The 24,034-nt window shown below is 46.0% G+C and overlaps 2 protein-coding genes across 9 annotated transcripts in view; both read left to right on the top strand.

The window, feature by feature from the left end:
• Positions 1-892: 892 nt before the first annotated feature.
• Positions 893-12,821, top strand: MAPK13 (mitogen-activated protein kinase 13). Its single transcript, XM_027659953.1, has 12 exons — positions 893-1,872; positions 4,944-5,073; positions 5,481-5,539; positions 6,571-6,679; positions 7,691-7,720; positions 8,141-8,188; positions 9,107-9,221; positions 9,593-9,664; positions 10,133-10,212; positions 10,673-10,751; positions 12,026-12,202; positions 12,524-12,821. The coding sequence occupies exons 1-12, from the start codon at positions 1,550-1,552 to the stop codon at positions 12,601-12,603; spliced, it is 1,302 nt and encodes a 433-aa protein (XP_027515754.1). The 5' UTR covers positions 893-1,549; the 3' UTR covers positions 12,604-12,821.
• Positions 12,822-12,947: 126 nt separating this feature from the next.
• The window catches only part of BRPF3 (bromodomain and PHD finger containing 3), a 33,891-nt gene continuing 22,804 nt past the window's right edge, over positions 12,948-24,034 (top strand). For 4 of the 8 annotated variants that reach the window (XM_027659934.1, XM_027659942.1, XM_027659943.1 and 1 more), the window contains exon 1: positions 12,948-14,403. The gene's annotated coding sequence lies outside the window, so the exon portion shown is untranslated. Of the gene's footprint in view, positions 14,404-18,627; positions 18,754-19,095; positions 19,234-19,274; positions 19,407-20,043; positions 20,210-24,034 lie in introns of those variants that run through there. The other 4 variants (XM_027659937.1, XM_027659935.1, XM_027659936.1 and 1 more) reach the window with 4 other exon arrangements.

A 24,034-nucleotide genomic window follows, 5' to 3' on the forward strand; every position in this document is an offset into this window, starting at 1 on the left:
GCCATCACATACTGGGAGTTTGGGTAGGTCCATGATGGGTAGTCTATTACTAGAAGGGAAGCAATGGTAAAAATTGTAACTTATTATCACCTCCAGCTGCACTGTCGAGGTGCCTGGAGAAGAACGTATGGGTCATCCCATCACTTCTTTTGGTGGATGTGGCAGAGTTAGGTTTGCAGTTAGATTTGACCTTCAAGATTATCTTTTCCAACCTAAAGGCTTCTATGAATCTAAAATTTGCTGTTTGATTTGGTCACTTGAATTAACTCATATTTTTACAGCCCAGACATGCTGCAGCTATTTAGGACTCCTTAATTGCGTGCTGATTACCTTCATCTGCACAAGTAGTTGAGCAAGAGTTGCATTCATCAAATAACCTAGGAGTTACATGTTTGCTTATGGACCAGGAGTTTTTGCTGTGACACTTCTTGCTCACAGGTGTATTTACAGAACCCAGCCAAGCAGATGGTTCATTTCCTGACTGTGCTGTTGCTACAGCCAGAGCTGATTTACACAGATATGCATAATACTACCATAATGCCTTGTCCCTAGCTTGTATTTTATAAAGCAGCAGGCTGTGCCTGTGGCTGTAGCATGATTACTTGAAGAACATAAGGGTCAATGCTGATGGGTATTGCAGTGGTTACCTGTAAGCAGGAACAGTGAATCTTTCCCAACCCCCAATAGTGCTTTTTGTGTATTTTTCATTTGCCGGTAGCTTGGCTCTAATTTTGCTGCACAGATATTCTTGGAGCAGGTACACCTTTGCAGATTACCTGTATGGAAGGAGCAGAGGCTCTAGGCAGGGTGGAGGGCTGGTGAGGTAGAACACTGTGTAAGCAGCTAGGCTGGCTTGGTAAGGCACAGCTTAGTCACTTCCTTTGGAGAGCAAAATGTTGAGGTGCCATCTGCTTACTAGGAATGGACCTTCTTGCAGGCTGGGTTTGCTGGTCTGGCCTGGTCATGGTAGGCATAGCAGTGAACCTTGGCTCTATGCTGTCCGTGAAGACCCCAAGAAAGGGTTAGACTTGCTGTGGGCGATGAAACCAGATGCCGCAAACAGTTCTCAGGATGTTCCCATCTCACAGCTGCTCCTGAACCTCCTCCCAGTAGTCACTTGGATATAGGTGGAGAACCTCAGCGTACTTTCAGCACATCCCTGCGCTGCTGGGAAGCCAGACTTTGGAGAACATTGCCATCGCCTCCTTGCTCTTTTATGGATGTAACACTGTGTGTTCTTTGTCATGAGGCTGGAGCTGTCCTTCATCAGCTTTAAAGAAGAATGTCCCTGCTTGTCTGACAAGGTGCTGTGGCTTGTCCCTCAGATTCCCCAGCTCGACAAGTCCTTACTCATCCACTTGTTTGGAGGATGGATTTCATGAGACCCCCTCCAAGCTGCATGAGGATATTTCTTGGCTTGTGAAGGCAGGAGAGTAAGAGCTCCAGGTGACGGGGCTCCCGGAGGTGTGCCTGAGCAGGGCTGGGTGCTCCACTCCTATAGCAGAGCCCAGAGGCACCTGTACAAGACTGAGGCGTGTCGGAAAACCTGATGCCTCACCTCTGCCAATGTGGAGGCGGAGGGAGGAGGGCCAAAAGACATGTCCCTTCACGCTCGCAACAGCTGAAAACAGAGAAGGAAACTCTCTGGAGCCTTTTTTACCAGCGCAGGAGGCCTCACAGTCGCGCTCTCACCCCAGAGACCCTCCCGTACTCCAGTACTCTGGGGGGGTGGCACTCCCACACCCGTCGGGCGATGAACATCACAAGGAGAAGAGGCTTTTACAGACAGGAGGTGAACAACACCCTCTGGGAGCTGCCCAGGAGATACACGTCCCTCCACCCTCTGGGGTCTGGAGCCTACGGCTCAGTGTGGTGAGTGGGGTCCTGCTTGCACTGCCAGCAGCAGTATGGGGCGAGGTAGGGGTGTTCCCTGCCAGGGGGAAAACAAGGAGGTGCTTGTCAACACCTCTCCATTAAGAAAGGACATTTGCATGTGTGATGGAGGTGGTTTGTCTCCTGCTCCGGTGCAGGCAGCGGGCTGGAGACTTGGTCACTTGAAGAAAATGTTTCCCCCTGTGGTCACCCCGGGTGGGCAGAGAGGGGACTGTGTAGGCACGGCAGCAAGGGGTGCCGAGCAGCTTGGGGTGTCACCTCAGCATTGGGGTCAGGCAGCTTTTGAGCTGCTTTGGTCTTGAGCTTGCATGAAGATTATCTGGCAGCAACCCTACCAGGGAAGGGAATACCTAGGTGTCTGAAAGAAATTTGTAGATGGTAACAGAGGTCGATACTGGAACAAAGTATCCTTGCTGCTTAGTCCAAGATAGCTAATGCTGGTCTGCCTGGACTAAGCAGCTGGACAATACCACCCCCACTCTGATACTGTTTCCAGCTTGAAATCATAAAGTAGATAGACCTTACTGTAAACCAGGATCAGTAACAGACTGGGACTTCCTTCACGGCTGATAATAATCCCTAACCCATGAGAGAGCAGCATGAGCTGCGGTTAATTATTCACCTGGGTAAAGGAGCCTGTAGTGAGAGCAAGCAGAAGTCAGACCTTGCTTGGTTTACACTGACAAACTGGAGGAGATGGGCGATTCTTTGAAAGGTAGGTTAAATATGAAGCAGTCCGTGATAGTATCTGAACAGAGCCCTTGTTTCATAACATGCTGAGCTAAAAATAAAAAAGAAAGGTGTATCCCTTTTCATAGGTGTTGGGCAAAGTCTATCCTGCTGCTGTCACAGCACTAATCCTGAAACCCTGGTTTCCAGCTTCTGTCCTTGTCCCTTGGCTTCCAGTTTATAGAGAGGTGCCCCTTTTGCTGTCCAGGTGCCTTTACACTTCTGAGATGCTTAAGTTAGGCCTGCAAAATCAGGCAAGACTAGACTATTTTTTTATATTTGTACAGTTTTCTCAGGTTTTTACCATTGAGGAAAGCAGGAAGGAAAACAAAGACAGGACAAAAAAAGGAAGAGAGAAATCCTTTCAAAATTTCCTTCCCCACCCAAAAAACCCCAACACCAGTAAGACAAATCTTTACTGTTCCCTGTGAAAGGCTCAGCTGCTCTGGAGCTCTCAAGGAGGGAGGGAGGAAAGGGTGTTGAAACAGTCTGGAGGTCCATGGTGGTGGTAGTATCGAATGGACAGTGCTCAGCAGGGAGGGCTTACTGCCGATTTTTGTACAAAACAGAGGTGGAAGCATGTGGAGTTAGGATTTGCTGTCCTCTGCTGGGAATTGCTGGGAAACTTTCCTATTGCAGTGTTATTCAGCGGCTGGCTTTTACACCTTCTTGAGCAGCTGAGAAAGTAACTCAGGAGAAACAGCAAAGTCTTATTTCTTCCCTTATTAATTTGCCAAAATCTGTAGTGATTTGGCTTCCAGCTGAATGTAATTGGGAAAGAAGAGTCTTCTGTCCCCTTCAACACTGGTCTTGTTGATCTCTGTCAGCTGAGGCAAGGACACAGCTCTGCCTGCCCCATGTCATCCCAAACTGTATCTGTTCATTAAATTTGTGCTGGGAAGAACATGGTGGGCTCTCTCAGCTGCGTCAACTGAATTAGCTCTAGCTGTGCTTATGGCAAGGGTGTGACTAGTGCCGTCTGTGCTGCGCAGGCTGAAGCTCCATCACCCTGCTCTCCTGTGTTGGGACATGGGGTTAGGTGCTCTGTATGCCAGCAGCTGGGAAGGCAGGTAAGAAGGTGCACCCTCAGATTAGGAAATCTGCCTTGAATTCTGCAGAAATTGATTATCTAGTCCGAGTGCCTTCCTTTATTTCCCTTGCTCCTCAGAAAACTTTACACAGTGCTGTCCCCTCTGCTGACATCTGCTGAAGTCCTGAAACTGAGACAACTCTTCACTCAGAGGCCTCCTATGATATCCTACAGCATCTTCAGTGCTGAAGCTGCCTTGTGTAGCTGTTCCTGCACTTCCTTTGCTTTTACCAACTGAATGGGGAAATGTGTTTGTGCAAGGCTGGAGGATGCAGCTAAAAGCCATGGGATTGAATATGATGATTTATAGCCCTTCTGTTTCCATGGGAGATGGGATAGGGATTTAAGAAGCTGTGGGAACTGCTCTGGAAATCTACAGTGTGATTTTTTTCATGTTTGCCTCTTGAGAGGGGTCAAGGAGGGGCTGAGGCACCACTGAGACACCACTCAGAATCCTGAATTACAGCTGAGGACCTCTGAGGACCTCCCTTCCCACTTGGAACCTGAGGTCTCCTTTGCAGTCTGAGCAAAAAGCCTTTAGAAGAAGAGAAACTGTCACAGGATTGCCAGTGACATAAACAGCAGATGTGACCGGAGGGAATAACACATCATGTCTGTGGTGATGGCTGTTGTACCATGTTTTACCTTTATAGAAGACTCTCATTTTCAGCCAGACCTGCTTTTACACAGAAGCATATGTGTAGCATCAAAGATCTTGAATACAGCAGAATTAATTCCAGCAGCCTGTATTTTTAATGTGTGACATCCACTGTCTCCAGGATACAGTGAAGGCATTGCCCTGCCTTAAAAGACAAGAGTTTCCAGGCAGATGGCAAAGCAAAAGTTGCTTTATTCCCTTACTTCCTTGCATTAGGGAAGAGGGCAGAGTTAGAACTAATTCTGAATTTCAACCATTTGTGTTTCCCTTTTCTCACAGCTCTGTTACCTCCAGCTTCTTTCTGCAGGTTATAGGGAATAAAGATGAGCCACTAATACTTGGCTAGGAATCCCACCTAGTCATCCAAAGAGCACAGGCTGTGGTCTGCTGCCCAAAGCCACACAGGGTAGCATCTCCTGTGCAGAGCTCCACTGGGTTTCTCAAAGGGCCTTTCTTTGCTGTTCTTCTGTGACCACAAGAATTAACTCTTCTCTAGGAGATGACTTTTGGGATTACAAAATTTGTTAGAACATACTGCCAATGTCAGAATTGTTTTTTATTTGTCTGCTGCAGTTCAGCCATAGACAAGAAGACAGGGGAGAAAGTGGCTATCAAGAAGCTCTGCCGCCCATTCCAGTCAGAGATCTTTGCCAAGAGAGCATACAGAGAGCTGATGCTGTTGAAGCACATGCAACATGAGAACGTAAGTACTCATTTCTCTCTCTTCCTGCTGATACAAGGGATATTTTCTTGCCACTCGGGAGCAAGTTCTTTCAGGTGGCACCATGTTTATTTTTATATATATAGAGAGAGATGGATTATTTTAATATAGGGAGAGATACTGATATTTGGCATGTGTAGGCAGTTTTGGGGTTCAGGTGCTACCTCTGCTGTGCCCAGTTGTCACCAGTCTGAAGCAGAGGTGTAATGGGTCTACCATGTATTAGTAAAAGAAAAACATTTGTGCAGCATCAGTGAGGAGTCCGTGGATTCTTCAGATAGAGTTCTGTGTTCACGCAGATGCATGTGCCAGTGGAGAGCTACTACCTGAGTCCCATGCGCACAGTAAATGCTTTCCAGGTTTAAATGTGGACTTCTCTCCTCCATCAGGTCATTGGGCTGCTTGATGTCTTTACCTCCACTGCTTCCTACCAGGGGTTCCAGGACTTGTAAGTTTGGAGTTTTTTGCTCTATCTAGACTCAGCCATTGCCCGAGACACCTGTGTCTTAGCAGCAGGATAACAGATTGGGTTGAGGTGCAAGGGGCCCAGACTAAAAGCCAGACATCCCTAAATAACACAGAGAATCAAAAGCACATGTCAGTTCCCATGGCTAACGCACTCAGAATACATAAATAGATCACATGCCATACTCACAGCTGGGAGACCACAGAATGTACAGACCAACCTATGTAACGAGGATGTGTTAGGTTCCATGGCTATCACATGTAGTGTGATCCATGCTGTGTGACTGCTGAGCTAAGAGGCTGCACTCAGAATGGGAGAAGTACTGTTTGTTCATCAGGCCCCAGGGCAATTAAAATGAGAATTTTAAAGATCTGGCTTCCTTTTCATCTTGATTCTGGTTTTTCTTTTTTTTTCCCCTCAGTGTTTATGGTCAGGATGGACAAGTCATTTTCCCTTCCCCATTACTAGGAATGAGCAGCATGTGTCTGAATTTGGGGGTTTGGCTGATGGCTGGATATTTAGCAGCCTGCAGGAAAAGCATTTGAAGGTTCTCAGAGCAGTTCCTGCAGGAAGACCATCAACTAATTAGCAGTCTCGGCAGGCAGATACTGAAGAAAGCTTGATGTTGTCTTTTGAGGCAGGGCAGGAGAACATTACAAAGATAAAACTGAGAGCCAACACAGTTTTGCTGTGTAAGATGTTTCAGCTTCCGGGTGGTGAAAGGCTGTCCGGAACTGAACATCACTTGAGGTCTAAAGTAAACTAATTCAGGATTGTAAAGATCCTTGTTCTTACTGGATGTCAGATACCTGATTTAAGAGGAGGAAAAAGAGCAATTTTCTGAGCAGGTTGAAATCCCAGCTTCACTGCAGGCTGTGCTAGTTAGCCCGGAACACTGTCACAGCAACTCATTTTAGTTACAGTAAGTTAATGCAGCCAAAAAAACCCCCAAGGCTAGCCTGGTCCCCTGCGTTTTTCTTCTAGACTCAGGGCTTTGTCTTACTACCTTTTAGCTACCTGGTGATGCCATACATGCGGACAGATTTACAAAAGATCATGGGACATGAATTCAGTGACGAAAAGATCCAGTACCTGGTCTACCAAATGTTGAAAGGGCTGAAGGTAAGTGGGTCTGGAGGAGTTTAGTGACTCCCTCTGTCTCCTCTGTATGGGAGGGTTGACCCTAACTAAACTCCCTTCCAACACTGTATAGGAAGATGTGGGGGTGTTATGGCATCACCTAAGAACAGATATTGGCTGTTGAACTGCTCTTGTTCCAGCACACTGGAAGTGACTGCTTGTTTACGTCAGCTGGGTATCAAAGCAGTCAGCAGCCGTAGACCTTGCGATTGTTTTTCCATGGCAGAAATTGCATTGCTCTTTGACTTGCCAAAACCCTTAGCAAAACTCTACACTGAGAGTAAGAGATTGGCAGCAACAGGAGCTTCTGCTGAAGGAGCTTCTTCATAACAGAGGCTCTCAGGGGAGAAGACAGAGGGACTGATTTCCAATTTAGTAGAATAAGAAAGAAATATGCTTCTGTAACTGGCTTTGAGAGAGCAGAAAGCAATTGCAGAAAACCCCAGGATGTAGAGACAGTGTCTTAATGCTGCCCTCTAACATCCTTCACCTGGAATCAGAGCAGTGGCTTACAGGCATGAGTTCACCTTAATAACATCTTTCCCCAGTTCACTGCTATCTTGAGTTTAAATAAAGAGGGGAAGAACATGCAGGAGGTTTAATTGGTGTGATTAAAGCCATGCAGTCAGTTTTTGCAATTTTATGTTTTTATGCTGGGATTATTTTTCTGAACACCCAAAATAACTAAGTTTTCATGTCATCTGCTGTAACCCTGATGTCTTTGATGGTTTGAAGCTATTGTTGTACTTGCTCTAAGGAACTATTGCTTCATCCTTCCTCTTCTGTTCTATGCATCTTCTTTAGACTGGCAATAGCATTGCAAATACTATCAGCAATTCAGGGGAGAGATTCCTTTTCAAACTGCTGCCCTGCAGTAGCAGGATGCAGAGTTGTGTTCGCAGCAAGTTCTGATTTGTAGCTCTCATTTCTCTGCTGGAGAACAGAAAGTCTTGTCTGCTGGTGATCACATTGTGGCTCCTCTTTTTATTGCAGTATATTCATTCAGCCGGCATCATACACAGGGTAAGTTCGTGTTTGCTCTTACTCTGATTTTTGTCTGTTTGAGAAACACAGCATAGTCATAACGTTACTGAATTCTAAGACATCATTTTACTAATAGCACTGTCTGCTCTGGAGTTTCTTTTCCATCCTACACCCTATATATGTTTGAATTTGCTCATTTGTACAGCATTTTGAGGACATGCTGTATTTTCTGGTGAGCTGAGAAGCATTTTATGATGCTTCTTGAATTAAAACTGTTTCAGAAAAAATAAAACAGCAATCTAAAGCTGAACAGTATAGCAGGCATGGTATCTTTGCTGAATTGGTACTCGACTTGGGATGTTACAAGATCCCATCAAAGGCAAGCAGAGGTTCAGCTGAGCCTTGTGTTGATTGTGTTGCAACTCGAAGCATCCGTATTTTTCTGCTCGTCTGTTGTAGGACCTGAAGCCAAGTAACCTGGCTGTGAATGAAGACTGTCAGCTAAAGGTAGGTGGAAAAGCACCACTTTGGAAGCATGTAGCATATCAGATCATGGAGGAACTGCTCTGCCAGCAAGAACATGGTACTGTCACGTTTCCTCTTGCCTTCTCAATTCAAGGTGTTTTGTTATTTGGCAACTGCAGGCAGTGGGAAATACCTGCTGATGTAACTTGCTGAATCAAGGCGCAAAACTTCAAATAACATCCTGTCACTGTAATTCCTGTGGCATGGCAGTTTGTAATGACTTCCTGGATAAATTCAATACTGCTGAGCAACACTTGCATTAGGTGAACAATCCCTGAAGGGTAACTGGATTCAACTACAGTTGCCTTTTGGTTCCCATTGACATTATGGTTGTGATTCCAGACAAAGTTATTTTTAGTATTACTCTGAAAGGTTTGCTTGCAGTTTGCTGGTGTGGTGCTCTAGCACGTATTTTCTGTAATGTATATTACAGGGAGTGGCATCATTGCCCGTAATGGTTGGGTCAAGCTTGTTCATCTTCAGTATTGAGGGAGAGGCCATCCTCTGTCAGCTGCAAGGTGTTCTTATAGGAAAGGGTGAGTCGTGGTGGCCTGGGAGCATGCCTTCACCACTAGGTCATAGACCAACTCAAATAAAGCAGAGACTTGAAACTTAAGCTTCAAGAAAGAAAGTGACCTTCCAGGTAGCACAGAGCCCTGATCCTTTCAGCAGAGTCTTCTCACAACAACTGGTTTTGCAACTGACTTGCAGTTTACAGTGGAATCAAGACAAACCTGTTAAGTCTTTGAACCATCCCGTGATTGGCTGTGGTGTAGTTGGAGCTTTGTTATTATCTGATTGGATCTGCTTAATTTTCTCTTAGAAGTGGAGTCTTACTTGCCCATAGGATTTCTTTTTTCTTTCCTGCCCTTCCTTCTTCGTCTTCCTTTGCAACTGCAGATTTTGGATTTTGGCTTGGCCAGACATGCTGATGCTGAAATGACTGGCTATGTGGTTACACGATGGTACAGAGCCCCAGAAGTCATCCTGAACTGGATGCATTACAACCAGACAGGTGAGCAGCCTTGCCTCTGCAGCGTGACTATCTGATGACGAGCCTGGGGATCCTGCTGGGTCAAACCTCACGTAATCGTCCAGTTGTTTTTCTTCTTTATCATCAGCGTTCCTGGGAGCGGAGAAGATCCCAAAGGTGTTGCGCCACTCCCAAAGCTAGTGCTTGCGGGAAATGATGAAAGCAGAGATTTTAGCAGCATAGAAAGAACAGAGGAGAATGGGAGTGATATTTAAATCAGTCCCTGCTGCAAGCAACAACAAAAGCGACAGCCCCAGCAATCATTGCTGCCTTTTCATTGTCCTTTTTTTTTTTTTTCCCTTTTTTTTTTCCCCTCTCTCCCCTCCCCACCCCCCCTTTTTCACTCTGAACAGTGGATATCTGGTCTATTGGCTGTATCATGGCAGAAATGCTGACTGGGAAAACGCTGTTTAAAGGCAAAGACTGTATCCTTTCAAGCTGAACCTTTTCCTTGGGGGGAGTAGTAATTCTTGGTGTGCGCTTTTTAATGAATGAGGCTACTGAGAAAAATAGGTGTCAGTCTGGTTTACCGGAAGGTAATCACAGGGACCAGTCTTTTTGGTGAGGAAAGCAGAAGGTAAGAGGGGACCTTAGAAATACACTTCTGTGCTGGCCATGTGTGTGGCTACGAGTTCAACCTTGCATGGCCATAGCTCCATCCCCAAACCTTTGCATATCCCCCCAAGACCATGGACATGTGTCCTGGCATAGATGTGCCAGAAAAATTATCTGTTGATGAAAATGGCATGCCAGGAAAAAAGCCTTGGAGCTCTTTTTGCCAGTCTAATGAACTTGTGTAACTGTTGGGTTTGTATCATTACAAACTGAGCTGAGTTGTGGGAGGGTGTCCAGGGCTCATTCCTCAATGGGCAATCTTTAACACAGCTTGACAGACCTGGATCAACTGACTCAGATCCTGAAAGTAACGGGGCATCCAGGAGAAGACTTCTTGGAGAAGTTGGAGGATAAAGCGGTAAAAAAGTTCATTATGGATTTAGGTCCTGCTGGCAGAGATATGGTGGGGAAGAGGTTAACATGTCTGTGTTTGAGATGGGAGAGGTGCTGCCTCTACAGCAGCAGTGAGGAATTGCAAAGGCAGCCTTTTCCCCTTGGCAAGGAAGACATTTCTCTGCTAGTGGCACATCTGATGGACTTGGTGTGGATTGCAGGAACTCCCATGTGAGGTGCCTGATGCCCTAGCAAACCAGCAAGCTTCTCTATTCTCTAGCTTGGCTCTTAAAACAGAAGTATTTCTGTATCTCAATTGATAAAAATACTTCCTTGTAAACTACTCACTGAAATGTGACATCTGGGACGATTTGCCGTTCTCTCCATTTGCCTTTGCTCATTAGAGCCATGAGCTCTGAAAGCTGTATTTCACATCCCCTCATATTTGTCCACGTGCAGTAATTGTGCTTTCCTTGCTTTTTCAGGCTAAGAGTTATATCAAGTCCCTTCCTAAAATCCCCAAGAAAGATTTGTCTGTGCTTTTCCCTAAAGCAAATCCTCAGGGTAAGTCATCTACAGCATTTCTCACGAGTTTTCACAGTTGGAAAAGAGGCAAGCTGACCACCACAGCTTCAACTCTATTTCTCCTTTTTCTTATAATTCTTATAATTTCTCCCTTGCAGGCTATGCCCCTGCCCCTCCCAGGGCAAATATGTATCAAGTAAAAAACAAAATGATTCTTTATTGCAATAGTGATGTTTTGCTGTTCTTGGCCATTTACTACTTTTTTTTTGTTTTTTTAATTTTAAAATTACACAGTCTGTAACATACAATATTTATGGAAGAGATAAACTTCTGACTTTCATCTTAACAAACCAGAAGAAAGCAGATGCTGGATATAACAGGATGTCCTGGTTCTGGGTTGCAAATTAAGGATTAGGACAGTTGCATATATCAGTTCCAATTAGTATGAAAGTTAGGATGAATTTTTGCTGACATTAGCTTTCTGAAGTTGTTCTTGTTGTAGCCAAGCAGGTGACAATATGATCAGTAGCTCTTAGATAAACAAACCAGCTCTTCTTTGTTCATTATTAATTCCCAACCTAACATCTAAGGCACCATGGGCTTTGATAAAGTGCTATGAGACCCCCACAGTCCACTCCAGTATTTTTTTTTCTTAGTACAGTGTAGATCCTCTTTGTTGAATACCTGGATCTAGTGATCCTTAACAGACAGCCGATGTTAATTTATAATTTTCAGAGTCAAAACTGATCTCTTACAAAGAGCTGTCTTCCCAAGTAGCTTAGAGATGAAAGCAAGCAAAGCTGTTCTAAGAACTGAAAAAAAGAAAGCATTAAAATGTTAAAACCAAGTGGGAATGGGGCTGACAGACTAGATGCTATCTGAGTTTCCTGCCCTCCTGTTTACCACAGATGTATAGATTTCTATATGGATTACTCATGTTAAGACTACTTTGAGATGCAGGACTCTGAGTGAAAGCAAATTATAAAAACTGAAAAATATCTTGAGGTTACTGGCTTGCTCTTCATCCTTCTGCAGCCCCACCTGTGCAGCCCCAAAGCTTATTCAAGACTAATTTATTTCTGCACAATTTAAGTTCTGTTAGTAAGAGCTCCCTGAGGCTGCTGTTGGGCAGACTTTGCAACTCCACTGACAGGAGCTCCTCACTGCCTTGACCGGGTTGAGGAATCTCTTTCATTTTTAGGTCTGGAGATGCTGTACTGGAAATACCAGTCCCATCAGCTTGCAGGGTTCATGCACACGATTCCTATTCTCCACAGTACCTTACTTAGCCCTGTTCCCATCTTCTCCTACAGCTGTGGACCTGCTTGACAAGATGTTGCAGCTTGATGTGGAAAAGCGCCTTACAGCCACAGAGGCATTGGCTCACCCCTTTTTCGACCAGTTCCGAGATGTTGAGGAGGAGACAGAAGCACAACAGTCCTATGATGATTCTCTGGAACATGAAAAGCTTTCAATAGATGAGTGGAAAAGTAAGAAGTTTATTTTCTTTGAAGTTCCTGTCTAGCATGGGACTTTGCTACCCCTCTCTCTTTCCTGTGCACATGCTGAGTAAGGCTGTGATTGCCTGCTGATGCCTCAATGGTAGTGCACATCTCTTACCTTGCTCTTGCTGTTCTGCGTTCAGCAAAGATCCCTCCAGCTCTTTAGGCAGACTTTTTTTGCCTCTCTCCTTTGTCTCTTCCGTCTCGTACCTGTCACTGAATACCTCCTTTCTGCATGTATAACATTCAAGCTTTCATTTGTGTTCTCTAAAATCACACATTCATGGTTATTTTGTTATGTTTTTCAAGAGCTTATTTACAAGGAGATCTTGTCCTTCAGTCCCATTGCACGGAAGGATTCCAAGAAGCAAAGTGGGATGTCATTATAGTGACTGATGCAGCTGTGGCTGGGATTCACTTCTCCTCGACGACAGATGGGATTTATTCCACGCTGCCTTGCTGGTGGCTATCGTTTGGCCTGTGGGACTTCTCTGTGTGCCAACACAAGGATGGCACTATGCTGTGGATATTGAACTTTGTTCTACCAAAAGGGAAGCACTCCAGACAGTTTTCAACATAAAAGATAAATATATTCTTGTTGAAACTTTAAGTGGGAGAATTTTACCTGGTGGGTTTTTGTTTGTTTTTTTTTTTTTTTTTTTTTTACCACTGTATTTGTCCACTTGAGAGAGAAGGGGGTTCATTCTTTCTCATTAGTCTTTTCAAGGACAGGGTTTAGTACATTAATTATGGATAAGGTAAAGAAAAAGGTAAAACTGACTGGGAAGTGAGTCCCAAGCAAAATGATCAGAAAGAGTGACATTCAGCAGAACAAAACTTTATCCAATCTGACTGTGTCCTCCTTCCCTGAGCAGTTACACAGCATCCAGCATAGCAAGGCTGCTGGGATAGTGTCAGCTCCAGACCACCATGGGAATGCAGTTGATCATGGGATCAGTTTGTGTTCAGAGCAGCTCCAAACTCATACTATACACATAACTCTGCTCAGGATCTTCCCCTCTGGAGAGCCACTGCTGCTTCCTCTTCCCTTTCCCCTTCCTCCCCCCTCGCCCCCCCCCCTTTTTCATTCCCTGGGTTTTGATCAGTGCTGTCTCTTCACTGCTAGTTGCAAGCATAGCCTAGGAATTCAAAGCTGCTTCCCCTACTGATAGACTGGGTATCCCAAGGAGCTGTACAACTTAGTTTGAATATGAGTCTGCAGGAAGTTTTCCAGTCTATGCTGAAACTGGTGTATCTGCAGGTCCCTGGCTTATTGATACAGTCATTAGATAGTTCAGTGCTAGGCAGGTACATCCGCTGGTTGTGGATAACCCATTTGGACTGCAACACCTTCTTCCCTATGATGATCAGTCAGGTTCAGCCAGTCATTCCAAAGTCCATCCCAAGGGATTTGTGCCTAGAGACAAGTGTCTTCTCTGTATCAGAGCTCAGAGCACATAGTCCCCAGGGCTAGAGAAAAGTATTTGTTGAGAGGGCATGTGAACTCAGTAATACATGCAGTGTTTCTCAAATCTCCCCCTCCTCTGTAGCTGCTGAGTTATTTTGGTTTGGTTCAGCAATGTTGCTTTCAGTACTCTCTAATTTTCTTCAGTAATGTTCAGTTTTGCTGTACAGACCTCAAGGAAGGGAAAACCACAACATTACCAGAATTTTCTGATCTCTCTTCACTGGGAACCAGAGACAGTGTTGTTGTGTTTCTTGGCAGTCTCTCTATTGCAGCTCATGCCATGCAGCACTTGGGATAACCCTTCAGCGCCTGCCGCTTTTTGATAGGACAGTATTGATGTTATCCTGCTGTAGCTGCACAGATGGTCCATGCTGATGAGACGTGGTTTCTCTTGCCTCGTATCTCTCTGGATCATGTATAAGCCCTTTGCCTCACTTGTCTCTTAAGTAGGGACTTCTTGCTAAGTGTGAGATGACCTGCGTTTTCCTTGAATGGCGAAAGGGAGAAGTTCTAGCTGCACGTGTCAAACAGCAGCTGGAATGTTGTTCTTTTGAACCTGGCATCTGTCTTGGCTGCCATGTGCCCTGAGTAATCTTGAACAGAAGTTGGGGAGAATGTCTCAGCAGCTGCCATTAACATCTTGGAAAGCTGCAGATGTTTAAAGCTACCTCTGCCATGGTAAAATGAGGCTTGGTGGTTTCAGAGGAGGGTCATTGTCCAGGTGAGTGTTTGTGAATGCACAGGGAGATGTTTCAGGGCTGTAGGTGAGGCAGGCTGACCTCCTGACTATATGCAACCCTGGACATAGAGAGGCTGAGAAGACTCTTAAAAGCTCATTCTTGTAGAGAAATTTGAGTAAATCTATGGAGATCTTCAGAGTACAGAGCTTTCTTTCAGAAAGTCATCTGTTAAGGCAAAGAACCCATTCAGACAGAACTCCTAAACCACTGTAAATGGGAATTCAGGGTGTAACTTAATCTTCTTGCCCTTCTCCAAAAGGGAATAGGTAGACCTGAAGAGTTGTCTGGCTCTTTGTAATGATGGTTGAGAGAGGAAACATCTTCACAATGAAGGAGTGTATTGAGCAGTCTACTGGTAGTTGAAGAGGAACTTGCCTAGTTTTAAAGAATAACCTAAGATGCCCTTTGGGAATTGTCTGTCTGACCAGAGGACAAACATGAAGAGGCACTGGGGACTTCTGATACAAATGGGTGTGAGAAGAACAATTTTGAACACAACCAAGGAGGGTACATAGATTACTGAGAGCAAGCATTATTCTCACTTGTTTCAGGGATAGCACGTGCAGTCTCTTTGGTATCAGTCTTTCTGCTGAGTATACATCCAGAAAATAATTTGTGTTTCAGGGACTGGGTTTCTCTGTCAGTTTTCTCTTTTGAAAGCTTACGCTGAATGCTCTGAAATTGCAAGAGCAATGTCAACAGCTGGTGTGTGAGCTCCATGCTCTGGTTTCATTCATTCACCCACCAACCCCATACAGTGAGAGCTCACTGTCCAAGAGCCAAATACTATTTCTTCTGCAATACGTACTATCCCAACAAATGCAGGGAGCTGGTGCTCTGCAAGCTCAGGAACCCTGGAAGTGTATGTGTATTTGGTTTTTGTGGTATGTACTAGCCAGGAACTCAAAATAGAGAGCAGGAAATGTAGCAGGTCGGCAGCGGAAAGACCACGTCTGTCTGTGAAGACAAACTGTTCCAGTGCTTGTGTGGCATCTGAGGACATGTTTCAATGAAGAGAATGAGCTACTAGAAGGGGGTGGGGGGGAAATCACATTGACATTTCATGAAAGGAGCTTGAAAAACACCTGCTTGAGAGAGTTTGTGACTCAGGCCAAGACTGAAGTACTTCAAAATCAGCACAAGAAACGAGAGGGTGTGTGTGACCCTGACAGACACTGTTAATCAAAGAAGGAATTCTCTTATGTGGAGGTGCAGGTGGTGCCTGTTGATGACCAACAGGTAATGGACGTATTCCTTTCATTATGGTTTTTTTTTTTGCCCTTACATAGTTTGCATACTTAAAAATACAAAATCAAGTGATAAAAATCACTCAGCCCTAAAGTGATCCAAAATTCCATAAATTAGGCCAGCCACGAATATGTTTGCTGTTTATATTAAGGATGTATGATGAAAATTTACGTGGATGTATGGATAGAATTTTTGTGCTTGTCTCACATAACATACCAATGTTTAACTTGAAATACTACCAGTAAGATCATTAAGTCCAGCTGTACACTGTGAAAAGGCTGGAGTTTCCAGGTGAATGTGTTTTACAGAATGTTTCACCTGATTTCTCTCTACAAGGCCATTTTCTGAGCATGAGTTTATACAGCTTTTAGTATGATATTCAGCTGGTGCTGGTTCACAGCTGAATCAGTCAGCTTTTTGGCTGACTGATAACTCCTTTTTTGCTGGATTGCACTCCATTAAATAATACTGAAGGGTTAGTATATTATATCTTCAATGCTCATTGAATTTCTGTTAAATGAAAGTCAGTTAACTTTTTTTAGCTAGGCTTGGCTGGAAAAATAAAAATTCTCCTACCATAAACCATGTCTTGAGAACACTTCAACTGAAAAAAAAAATGTCTTAAAACTGTAGGATGTTGAGGGAAAAAAAAATAACACCACTGAGGAGATAGTGCTGGGTGCTTGTGTCACCTTTCTGATGTTAGTGAGGCTGAGAGGGTTATATATACTCCACACAAAACAAGGGTCTTAGGAAGTGCAGCTGAGCACTTGCAAATCCAGCTGAAATAAATGGCAGCTGAGGATTGTCACTTTTGACATATCAGGCTTTTAACTTTCAATACATAGGGGTCCTTTTTAGCAGTAGTGCAGAACAACCAGCCAAAGAGGGATACAAACACTACTCAGTTTTGAGGGTTAATGAATCAACAAAGAAAAAAATATCAGTTCTCAACTCTAAATGATAGTTCTCTTCCCTTTTTGTTTTATATACTTAAATAAAGATGCAGAAAATAATAGTATGAATGAAGGTGCCCAACTCTGTTTTAGGTGTCTTAGCTCCTGCTTTCATTTGAAGCAACATCACTGGTTTTGCACTAGTACCCTCTAAAAACTGGGAGAGCAAAGAAATTGAATTAACTCGCCTCTGGGAGTTGAGAGAAGTTCAGAATGGTTTTTTCCAAATAACACATTAGTTCCACAGCTTTGATATAAAACTAAATGATGGATAACTTGTTTTGATGTTGTAACACATGGCCCCCAGTCATCGGAGATGTCTGAACATCTCTGTGCATGAGTCATCCCACTGAACTTAACAGGGAACCTAATGCGATTATAATAAGCTAACTCCAGTGCAAATCTAAGAGTATAACATTTCAAAACGGGGATCAAAATGGAAGTTTGCAAAAGCTCGTCACATTTACAAAACACACTGAAAGGGCTAAAAAAAAAAAAATCAAGTAAAACCCACTGTTAAAATTCTCACATAAAGAAGGAAAATCATAGAATCTTAGAATGGCCTGGGTTGGAAAAGACCTTAAAGAACAACTTGTTCTAACCCCCCTGCTACGGACAGGGACACCTTCCACTAGACCAGGTTATTCAGAGCTCCATCCAACCCAGTCTTGAACACTTCCAAGGATGGGGCAGCCACAGCTTCTCTGGGCAACCTGTGCCAGGGCCTCACCACCCTCACAGGGAAGATTTTTTTTCCTAATACCTAATCTAAACCTACTCTCTTTTAGTTTGAAGCAGTTCCCCCTTGTCCTCTAAAAAGCCTCCATCTTTCTCATTGGCTCCCTTCAGGGACTGGAAGGCGACAAAGAGGTCACCCGAAGCTTCTCTTTTCCAGGCTGAATATACCCATTCTCTCAGCCTTTGAAGTTGCTCATCAGTTATTGAAATAATTTTATTTATTGTTTAACTAGGAAGCAAATGTATCTATAGATTGAGGTTTAGATTGTTGTTTTAGTCCTTCGTGGCTAGGACCATACTGTTGCATAGCTGTTCTTTTGGGGTTAAGTGAGATCCTATGTAAATCAGCGAGAGTATTGGAACTTTATTTCTAAATCTTTGATATGTTATTTTTCATGCAGGACAAGAATAGATTATTATTTATTTTCAAGTTCTGATACATGAATAGTAGAAAAAGCATACCCTTTATATACACAGTATATACTTAGAAGGTTGTAAGATTGTTCAGCAGTAAGGAACATGTTTTCCCGTGCTTTTAAAGCTTCAGCAAGCTCTGGTCCAACCTGAGGCTTTGCAAAACAGACTTGTCGTAGACTGTCTGCTCTCAGATTCCACAGTTAACATATGTTAAGAGACAAAAGATCTATAGCTGGACTGTACATGAGGGAAAACAGCATTCATTTTTTCCTTCTAAAACAGTTAATTCTGTAAATTCAGATGGTAATATTATGCAATACTCTGCACAGAGTGGGAGGTGCAGCATACATATGCCCAAGTATGTGGTACACTCTATAAAAAGTGTAAGAGCCTCTGCAGTTCCTATCTCACTGCTTAGCTGCAAATGTAACTTCTTCATTGTTCATTCCTCTCCGTCCCTCTCTGTCCTTTTACCCGCTCACGCTTCTGCATGTTAGGAGGCCATCTGGACCTTAAGTGTTGGTCTAGGAAATAAATACAGGCTCTTGCTATTTACATTGTTTGTTTGATGCTGCTTGTTTAGGCGAAGAGTGGCAGAAACAAAGCCACAGATTCTTTGGCACCTGGCAATGCTCCAGGACGTTTTGTGGGATCCCATGCCTCCTGCAAAAAACTAGGTGCAAGATGAAGACATCCCAATGAGCCTGGGACCAAAATCCCGTCTCCCGTGGCCTGGGGGCTACCGGCTGCAAGCCACCGCCTAGCATGATACCCTCGCTCTCAGACAAACCCTCCCCGCGAGGCTGGATGCGGGGAGGGGTGGGGAGGCGAGGAGCGAGGGCAGTGCTCTCCAGCCGCCTGGAGCCAGAAGCGGGTGCCGGGAGGCCGCGGTTCCCCGGTGCTCTCTGCCCCGTCAGGCGCGGAGGGGGAAAGGGGAGGGAGCAGACCTTTCCTAAGCCATGAGGCCACCGGGTACGGACAACCCCCCCACCACCTTCCCGTCGCCGCAAGCCCCCGGGGGCCTTCCGTTCCGTGCGGCCCGAGTGTGGGAAGGGACCGGGGAGGGGCGGGCAGCGCCTGCCTGCGAGGGAAACGGAGCGCGGAGCCCCCTCCCCTGCCTGGCCGCTGCCTTTCCCCACCGCTTGGCCGGCCCGCGCTGCCGCCGCCACCGCCGCCTCCATCTTGAGCGTGTGTCCCCTGCTCGCCCCCCCCCCCCCCCCCCCCCCCCCCCCGCCCCGCGGGGGGGGGGGGGGGGGGGGCCCGGGGGGGGGGGGGGCGGGGGGGAGGTGAGGGTGGTGGGGGGCGAAGCGGCACCGGGCCCGGAGCGGCAGCGGCGGGAGCAGCGGCGGGAGCAGCGGCGGCAACGGCATGAGAAGGCGGCGCTGAGGAGACGGCGGCAGCCGGAGCGCACGGAGCCGACATCTTGTGCCCTCCCCTCCCGCCGCCAGCTGGGTGAGCCCGTCCGCCCCAGGGGGGAGGGGAGGGGGAGGCGGAGAGGATTAAAAAAGAAAAAAAAAAAGGAAAGAAAAAAAAGAAAAAAAAAGAAAAACAACAAAAAAATTCCCCCCAAAGGAGGCGGCGGCAACGGTGGAGACGCCGCGTCCGCGGCGCGCTGAGCCGGCCAGGTAAAGCGCTGCGTGGGAGACCGCGACACCCTTCCTTCAGGGGGTCTCTCCTCCCTCACACCCCCGAGCCAGGGTCGCGGGAAGGTGACCGGGCGGGCGGGAAAAAGCTGGGGGAGCACGGTGCGCCGCATCCTGCGGCCCTTCTTGCATGCCCACTCTGCCCCCGCGCGGAGGGAGCGGCCCGCGGGCCCTCGCGGAGGAGGAGGTGGCGGCGGCGAGCGCCTGGGGACGGGGAACGGACGGCACTGTGTCAGCCGACCCCCCCCCTTATCGCCATCTTGGCCCCCCTTCTTCGCGGCGTCGCGGGGGCACCGCCCACCTTCTCCTACGCTATTGGCCCAGGCGGGGCCAAGCGCAGCCCCTTTTAGTCCCGCAAAGTCTTTCGTTGCTATTGGTTTTGGAGCTGGGATGTACGGCGGCGACAGCCAATCGCCTTCCAATTGCCGCGCGCTCTCTCGCTCTCCTCCGCCCTGGTCCCTCTCCCTGGACAGTGTTCCCGCTCCTCGGGGAGGGGAGGTCTCGCCTGGGCATGGCCCAGTGCTGGGCACCGGCGGGGGTCGTCGCAGGCACCCGTCGCGCCTTTTCCTCTCCCGGGGTCAGCTTCATTTTTGTCCGAGTCCCTGCTGTGCCTTGACCCAGATCGCTGGCTGCTACTGGAGTTCCCTGCAGGAATCCCGTGTCCCTCGCTGCGCAGGATAGCTCCTGAGAGGAGCTCCCGCCGGCACCGGGCAGCTCATGGCACGTCATAGTTCCCTCAGTTGCTGCTGAGGCCAGACACAGCTCATGGCACACACCATCTGTTGGTGAGCCCAGACGTTACCTTAAACTTTATCCATAGCCTGTCTCACAACCCTCTCCTCTGGAAGGAGGTCTTCTCTTGCAGTCTGGTGCATCTCTTGTCAGCTTGATTTGGTTACAGAAGTACCAGGGGATCGATAAAGATGTTTCTGTGTGCCAAGGCAGGCAGTTCTCCATTACATCTGTTGAGCACTGACACACTTTGTTGTAGGCATCAGTGTGAGTGTCAGGAGTTATAAACCCTTGGCAGGTGTGTGAAGGGAATATGAGCCCATGGTAAGTGCAGACACAGCAGGAACGTGGAGGGGTGTTGTCAAGGGTGGCAAGAGTTTAAACAGCATTTTGGTTGGCAAAAGGTGGAAAGGGGGCTGCAATGGTTCCAGGTTGTTTCTTTCCTCTGGCATCTGTTGCTTTTGTTTGGCAGATGTGTTTCTTAAATAGCTCCATGGGTTTCTGTTCCCCATTGCACAGGAGTAAGTTTTAAATCCCAGCAAACAGCCACAAGTGGCAGAGCTGGGTGGCTGGTGGTGCAGGAAAGCAATGCTGAGGAATGTCTCCAGACCTCGTATTTGACATGTCCCAAAGAAAGGCAGTCTTTGGTGACAACAAATCCCAAACTGTTTAGGACTGTACGAGCTATAGCCACTGCCAGTAGTCATGGTGTGCCAGAGTCGAACAAGAGCCACTTTGCTCACATCTGCTGCTGCTCACTAAGGTTCGGGTGGCCTTCTTGCTGCAAGTCACTGAAGTTCTTCATTGTTGAGGGACCCAGTTCTTCCCTGGGATCACCAAGCCATGCCTGGAAAGGGCCAGGAAACTCCCCCACTGCCTTAAATTCCAGCCTTGTGTCCTCTGCATGTTAGCAAAGAAACCTGGTGCTGTAAAGTAAATCTTTGGTTGTTCAGTGTGAGAAGGCTAGAAGGAAGGACTGCAGCATGAAAGAGAGTTGGGAAGGAGACTGAGGCCTTCAGCAATGTGAGATGGTGCCTCTGACTCTTGGAAATGGCCAGCACAGTGTTGCATGGGTGTAAATCACAGCAACATTTCACCTTTCCTTTAGAGGACTCATTTGTGTCAGATATTCCAGGCTGCATGTATAATAGGGGCCTGTATTGTGGTGGTATTCAATACATCTTTCAGTTTTTTTCAGTGGAGCTTTTGACCCCTTTGTAGTAAATTTAAGTGAACTGGCCATGGGCTTGGTTGCCTTTTGCAGCCCCCCCAGGCATCTCTTGCCTACAGGTGTAAAAGCTGCTGCTCAGGAGAATTGAACCATTCCTGAATGAACTCCTGGGGTGGAGTTAAGTTCATTCCCAGCAGCTTTATGTATTGTAGCCACCTTGTTTGCTCAGTTGTATTCTCTAGGAACTTCACACCCTGCTCCTGGCGCAATATCCAGCGGAAGTGGGTGATGGGAGGGTTTTGGAAAGCTTTGAGCATACTATGGCAATAGTCAGAGCATGAGTGTTTAAACTTTCTGCATTCACATCAACAACCTTTGTCCATGGTAGGATGTAATCAGTATGAGCTGAAGTAGCATTTAATCTCACCAGTGTCAAGTGTCTTTAGCATTTCAGTGTGCATGGGTGCTGTTTGCAGAGGGATTCTTTTTTATGCGTAGCTGGGAGGTGTTCTCAAGTGTGCTGGGGAGGTCAAAACATGCCTAGGTTGTCGCTTAGAAATTTCTGTTGTTGTAGACAAGGTCACAGTGTTCAGCTCAGTGGGTCTGAGTTCACTTCATTGCTGCTTTCAAAGTTTTTTTGGAAGTGGGTAGCTGTGTCTCTCCTGATATCCCAGGTGCATGTATTATCCCAGGTGGTCATCTCTTGCTGGCAGCAATTTCCATGCCATTTTAGATGCTTCTTCATAGTGCTAAGTAATTGTGTATTTTACAAATGGGTTGTTTTATGGCAGTTGGTGGAAAGCCCACTTTGAGTAATTTTTCTAGAAATACATTGATTTTTTTGCTAAAGGAGCCCTGTATCCTTGTTTTTCCCATCATCAAATAAAATAGCCCTTCCTTCAGGAGCTTGTTTCACTGAAATTTGCTTGTCCCTTGGCTAATACCTCATTTTTCCTGAGTAAAATATTAATTATGGGTGCAGTCAGCTCATAATAATTACTTCATCCTCTAATATATTTTTGCCCATATATCTTTTTGCCTCCAATGTCTTCTTTGCTTGTAGCGGCCTGAATTGGAAGAGAGCTGTTTGCCAGCAGGATTTTCTGTTTGTTTTTTTTTTTTTTCATTTGATGTCCAGTTGCCTTTATGCCCTTATTTTAAAATTGTTTTTTCCCACTCATTGAAGCCATTGGAGCTCAGCTAGGACAAGTGCAGTTGCGTGTCTGCGGTCTGTGGATCAAGTGACTGATTAAAGGTTTAAGGCAAACATCCCAAAATTTGTGGTACCTATATTTGCAGGTAGAAATTGTCATCTCATATTTTACACCTGAAATAAAATTGTGTTTAGAGGTTCCATCATTATGGGTATGCTTACTGAAACTGGCACCTGCAGCTTATTTCTGTAGATGCAAGGAAGAGTTTGAAAACTCATCCCAGAGCCTGTTTGTTTCTTAATACACATGTTGTGTCATGGCTTAATCTCATGGTTCACAGAAGCAGTACCAAAAAATGTGTTGTTCCTGGAATTTGTTGCTTCTTTCTGGAATAAGCTTGGACTTCTTGTAGGTCCTACTCCTGTGAGGTGCTGCTTGCTCTGACTCACGCGATAGAGAGTCTCTGGAGCTATGCCCTTCATAGAGCACAAGTAATGCATTGGCTAACCACAAATTGTGGGTTTATAGTGTGTTTTCTTGTCTATGGGTCCCACAGAAAGGGACTGAATGTGGGATTGCTTTAAATAAGGGTGAGGTGCAGGTTCAGGCCTCTGCATAGCAACAGATAAGCTCTGGGCTGGCCTATCTTCTCAAGGAGAATTTACATTTGCTTTTCTTTGTCTACTTTTCAACTTCTTTCATACTCCGCTCATTTCTTCCCATAACTCATGTTCCCACTGTTGACCCTCCTTTCTTGCTTGTGTTACTCACTTGGCTTTCTTTCTGCTTTCCCTCTTTGCTAGCTCCCTTCTTCACCCTCAGATCACTGAGCTCTGCCATGTTTGCATCCTCCCCCAGATCATCTCGCCAGCTGCAGGCTTCTCCTCTGCTCCCCTTTGACAGGCACCTCCTTAACGTCAGGAACCGACTCTCAACTAATTATCTGGGTTGCTGATTAGCAGTTTGTGAGGACAGAGATGGCCTGGGCTTTTTGTTAAGGCTCTGAGCAAATACCATTGCATGGTTCCTGGTGTGGTCTGGAGGCTACCTTGCTGCTTTCCTCCCTGTACCGCTGTGGATTCTCCATGCCGAACTGGCTTAAGTGCATGAATGTGAATTATGACTCCAGAGGGCCTAGCGCTGAGCCAGAGCTACTAAGTCCATTTGGATCCATGCTGCTTGTTCCCATGCTCGTTCCCCTTCACTTCCTCCTTGATCCCACTGAAGAGCAGAAGGGACACACATCTGATGTCTGATATATTGCTTGGTTCATCCTCTGGTTCTGTTTGTGACCCATTTGCATGTTGGGAAGGACACAGTCTGTTCAGCATACGCTATCTGGAGAGCAGTGTAAGGAACAACTACATCTGAGAGAGAAAGAAAAGCAAAGCTGGAGGATGATTTTTCATTATAGAACTTTTTGCATCTGCAGTGTTGGAACAGAAGAATTGGTGGTGGCAACCCTTAGGTGTGAAACTTGGAGGAGCTCCCTCCTGGACAGAAGGAGAAGTGCTAGTTTTCTCATCTGGAGCTCAGTGGCAAAAAAAAAAAAA

The sequence above is a fragment of the Corapipo altera genome, unplaced genomic scaffold (genome assembly GCF_003945725.1).
Source record: "Corapipo altera isolate COAL_440 unplaced genomic scaffold, ASM394572v1 77b, whole genome shotgun sequence".
Classification (NCBI taxonomy): Eukaryota; Metazoa; Chordata; class Aves; order Passeriformes; family Pipridae; genus Corapipo; species Corapipo altera.

Coding starts and splice junctions, on each gene's coding strand:
- MAPK13 (XM_027659953.1), top strand. CDS start 1,550: ATGCCTCACCTCTGCCAATGTGGAGGCGGAGGGAGGAGGGCCAAAAGA. Junction 1,873..4,943: donor GGAGCCTACGGCTCAGTGTG/GTGAGTGGGGTC, acceptor TGTCTGCTGCAG/TTCAGCCATAGACAAGAAGA. Junction 5,540..6,570: donor TACCAGGGGTTCCAGGACTT/GTAAGTTTGGAG, acceptor ACTACCTTTTAG/CTACCTGGTGATGCCATACA.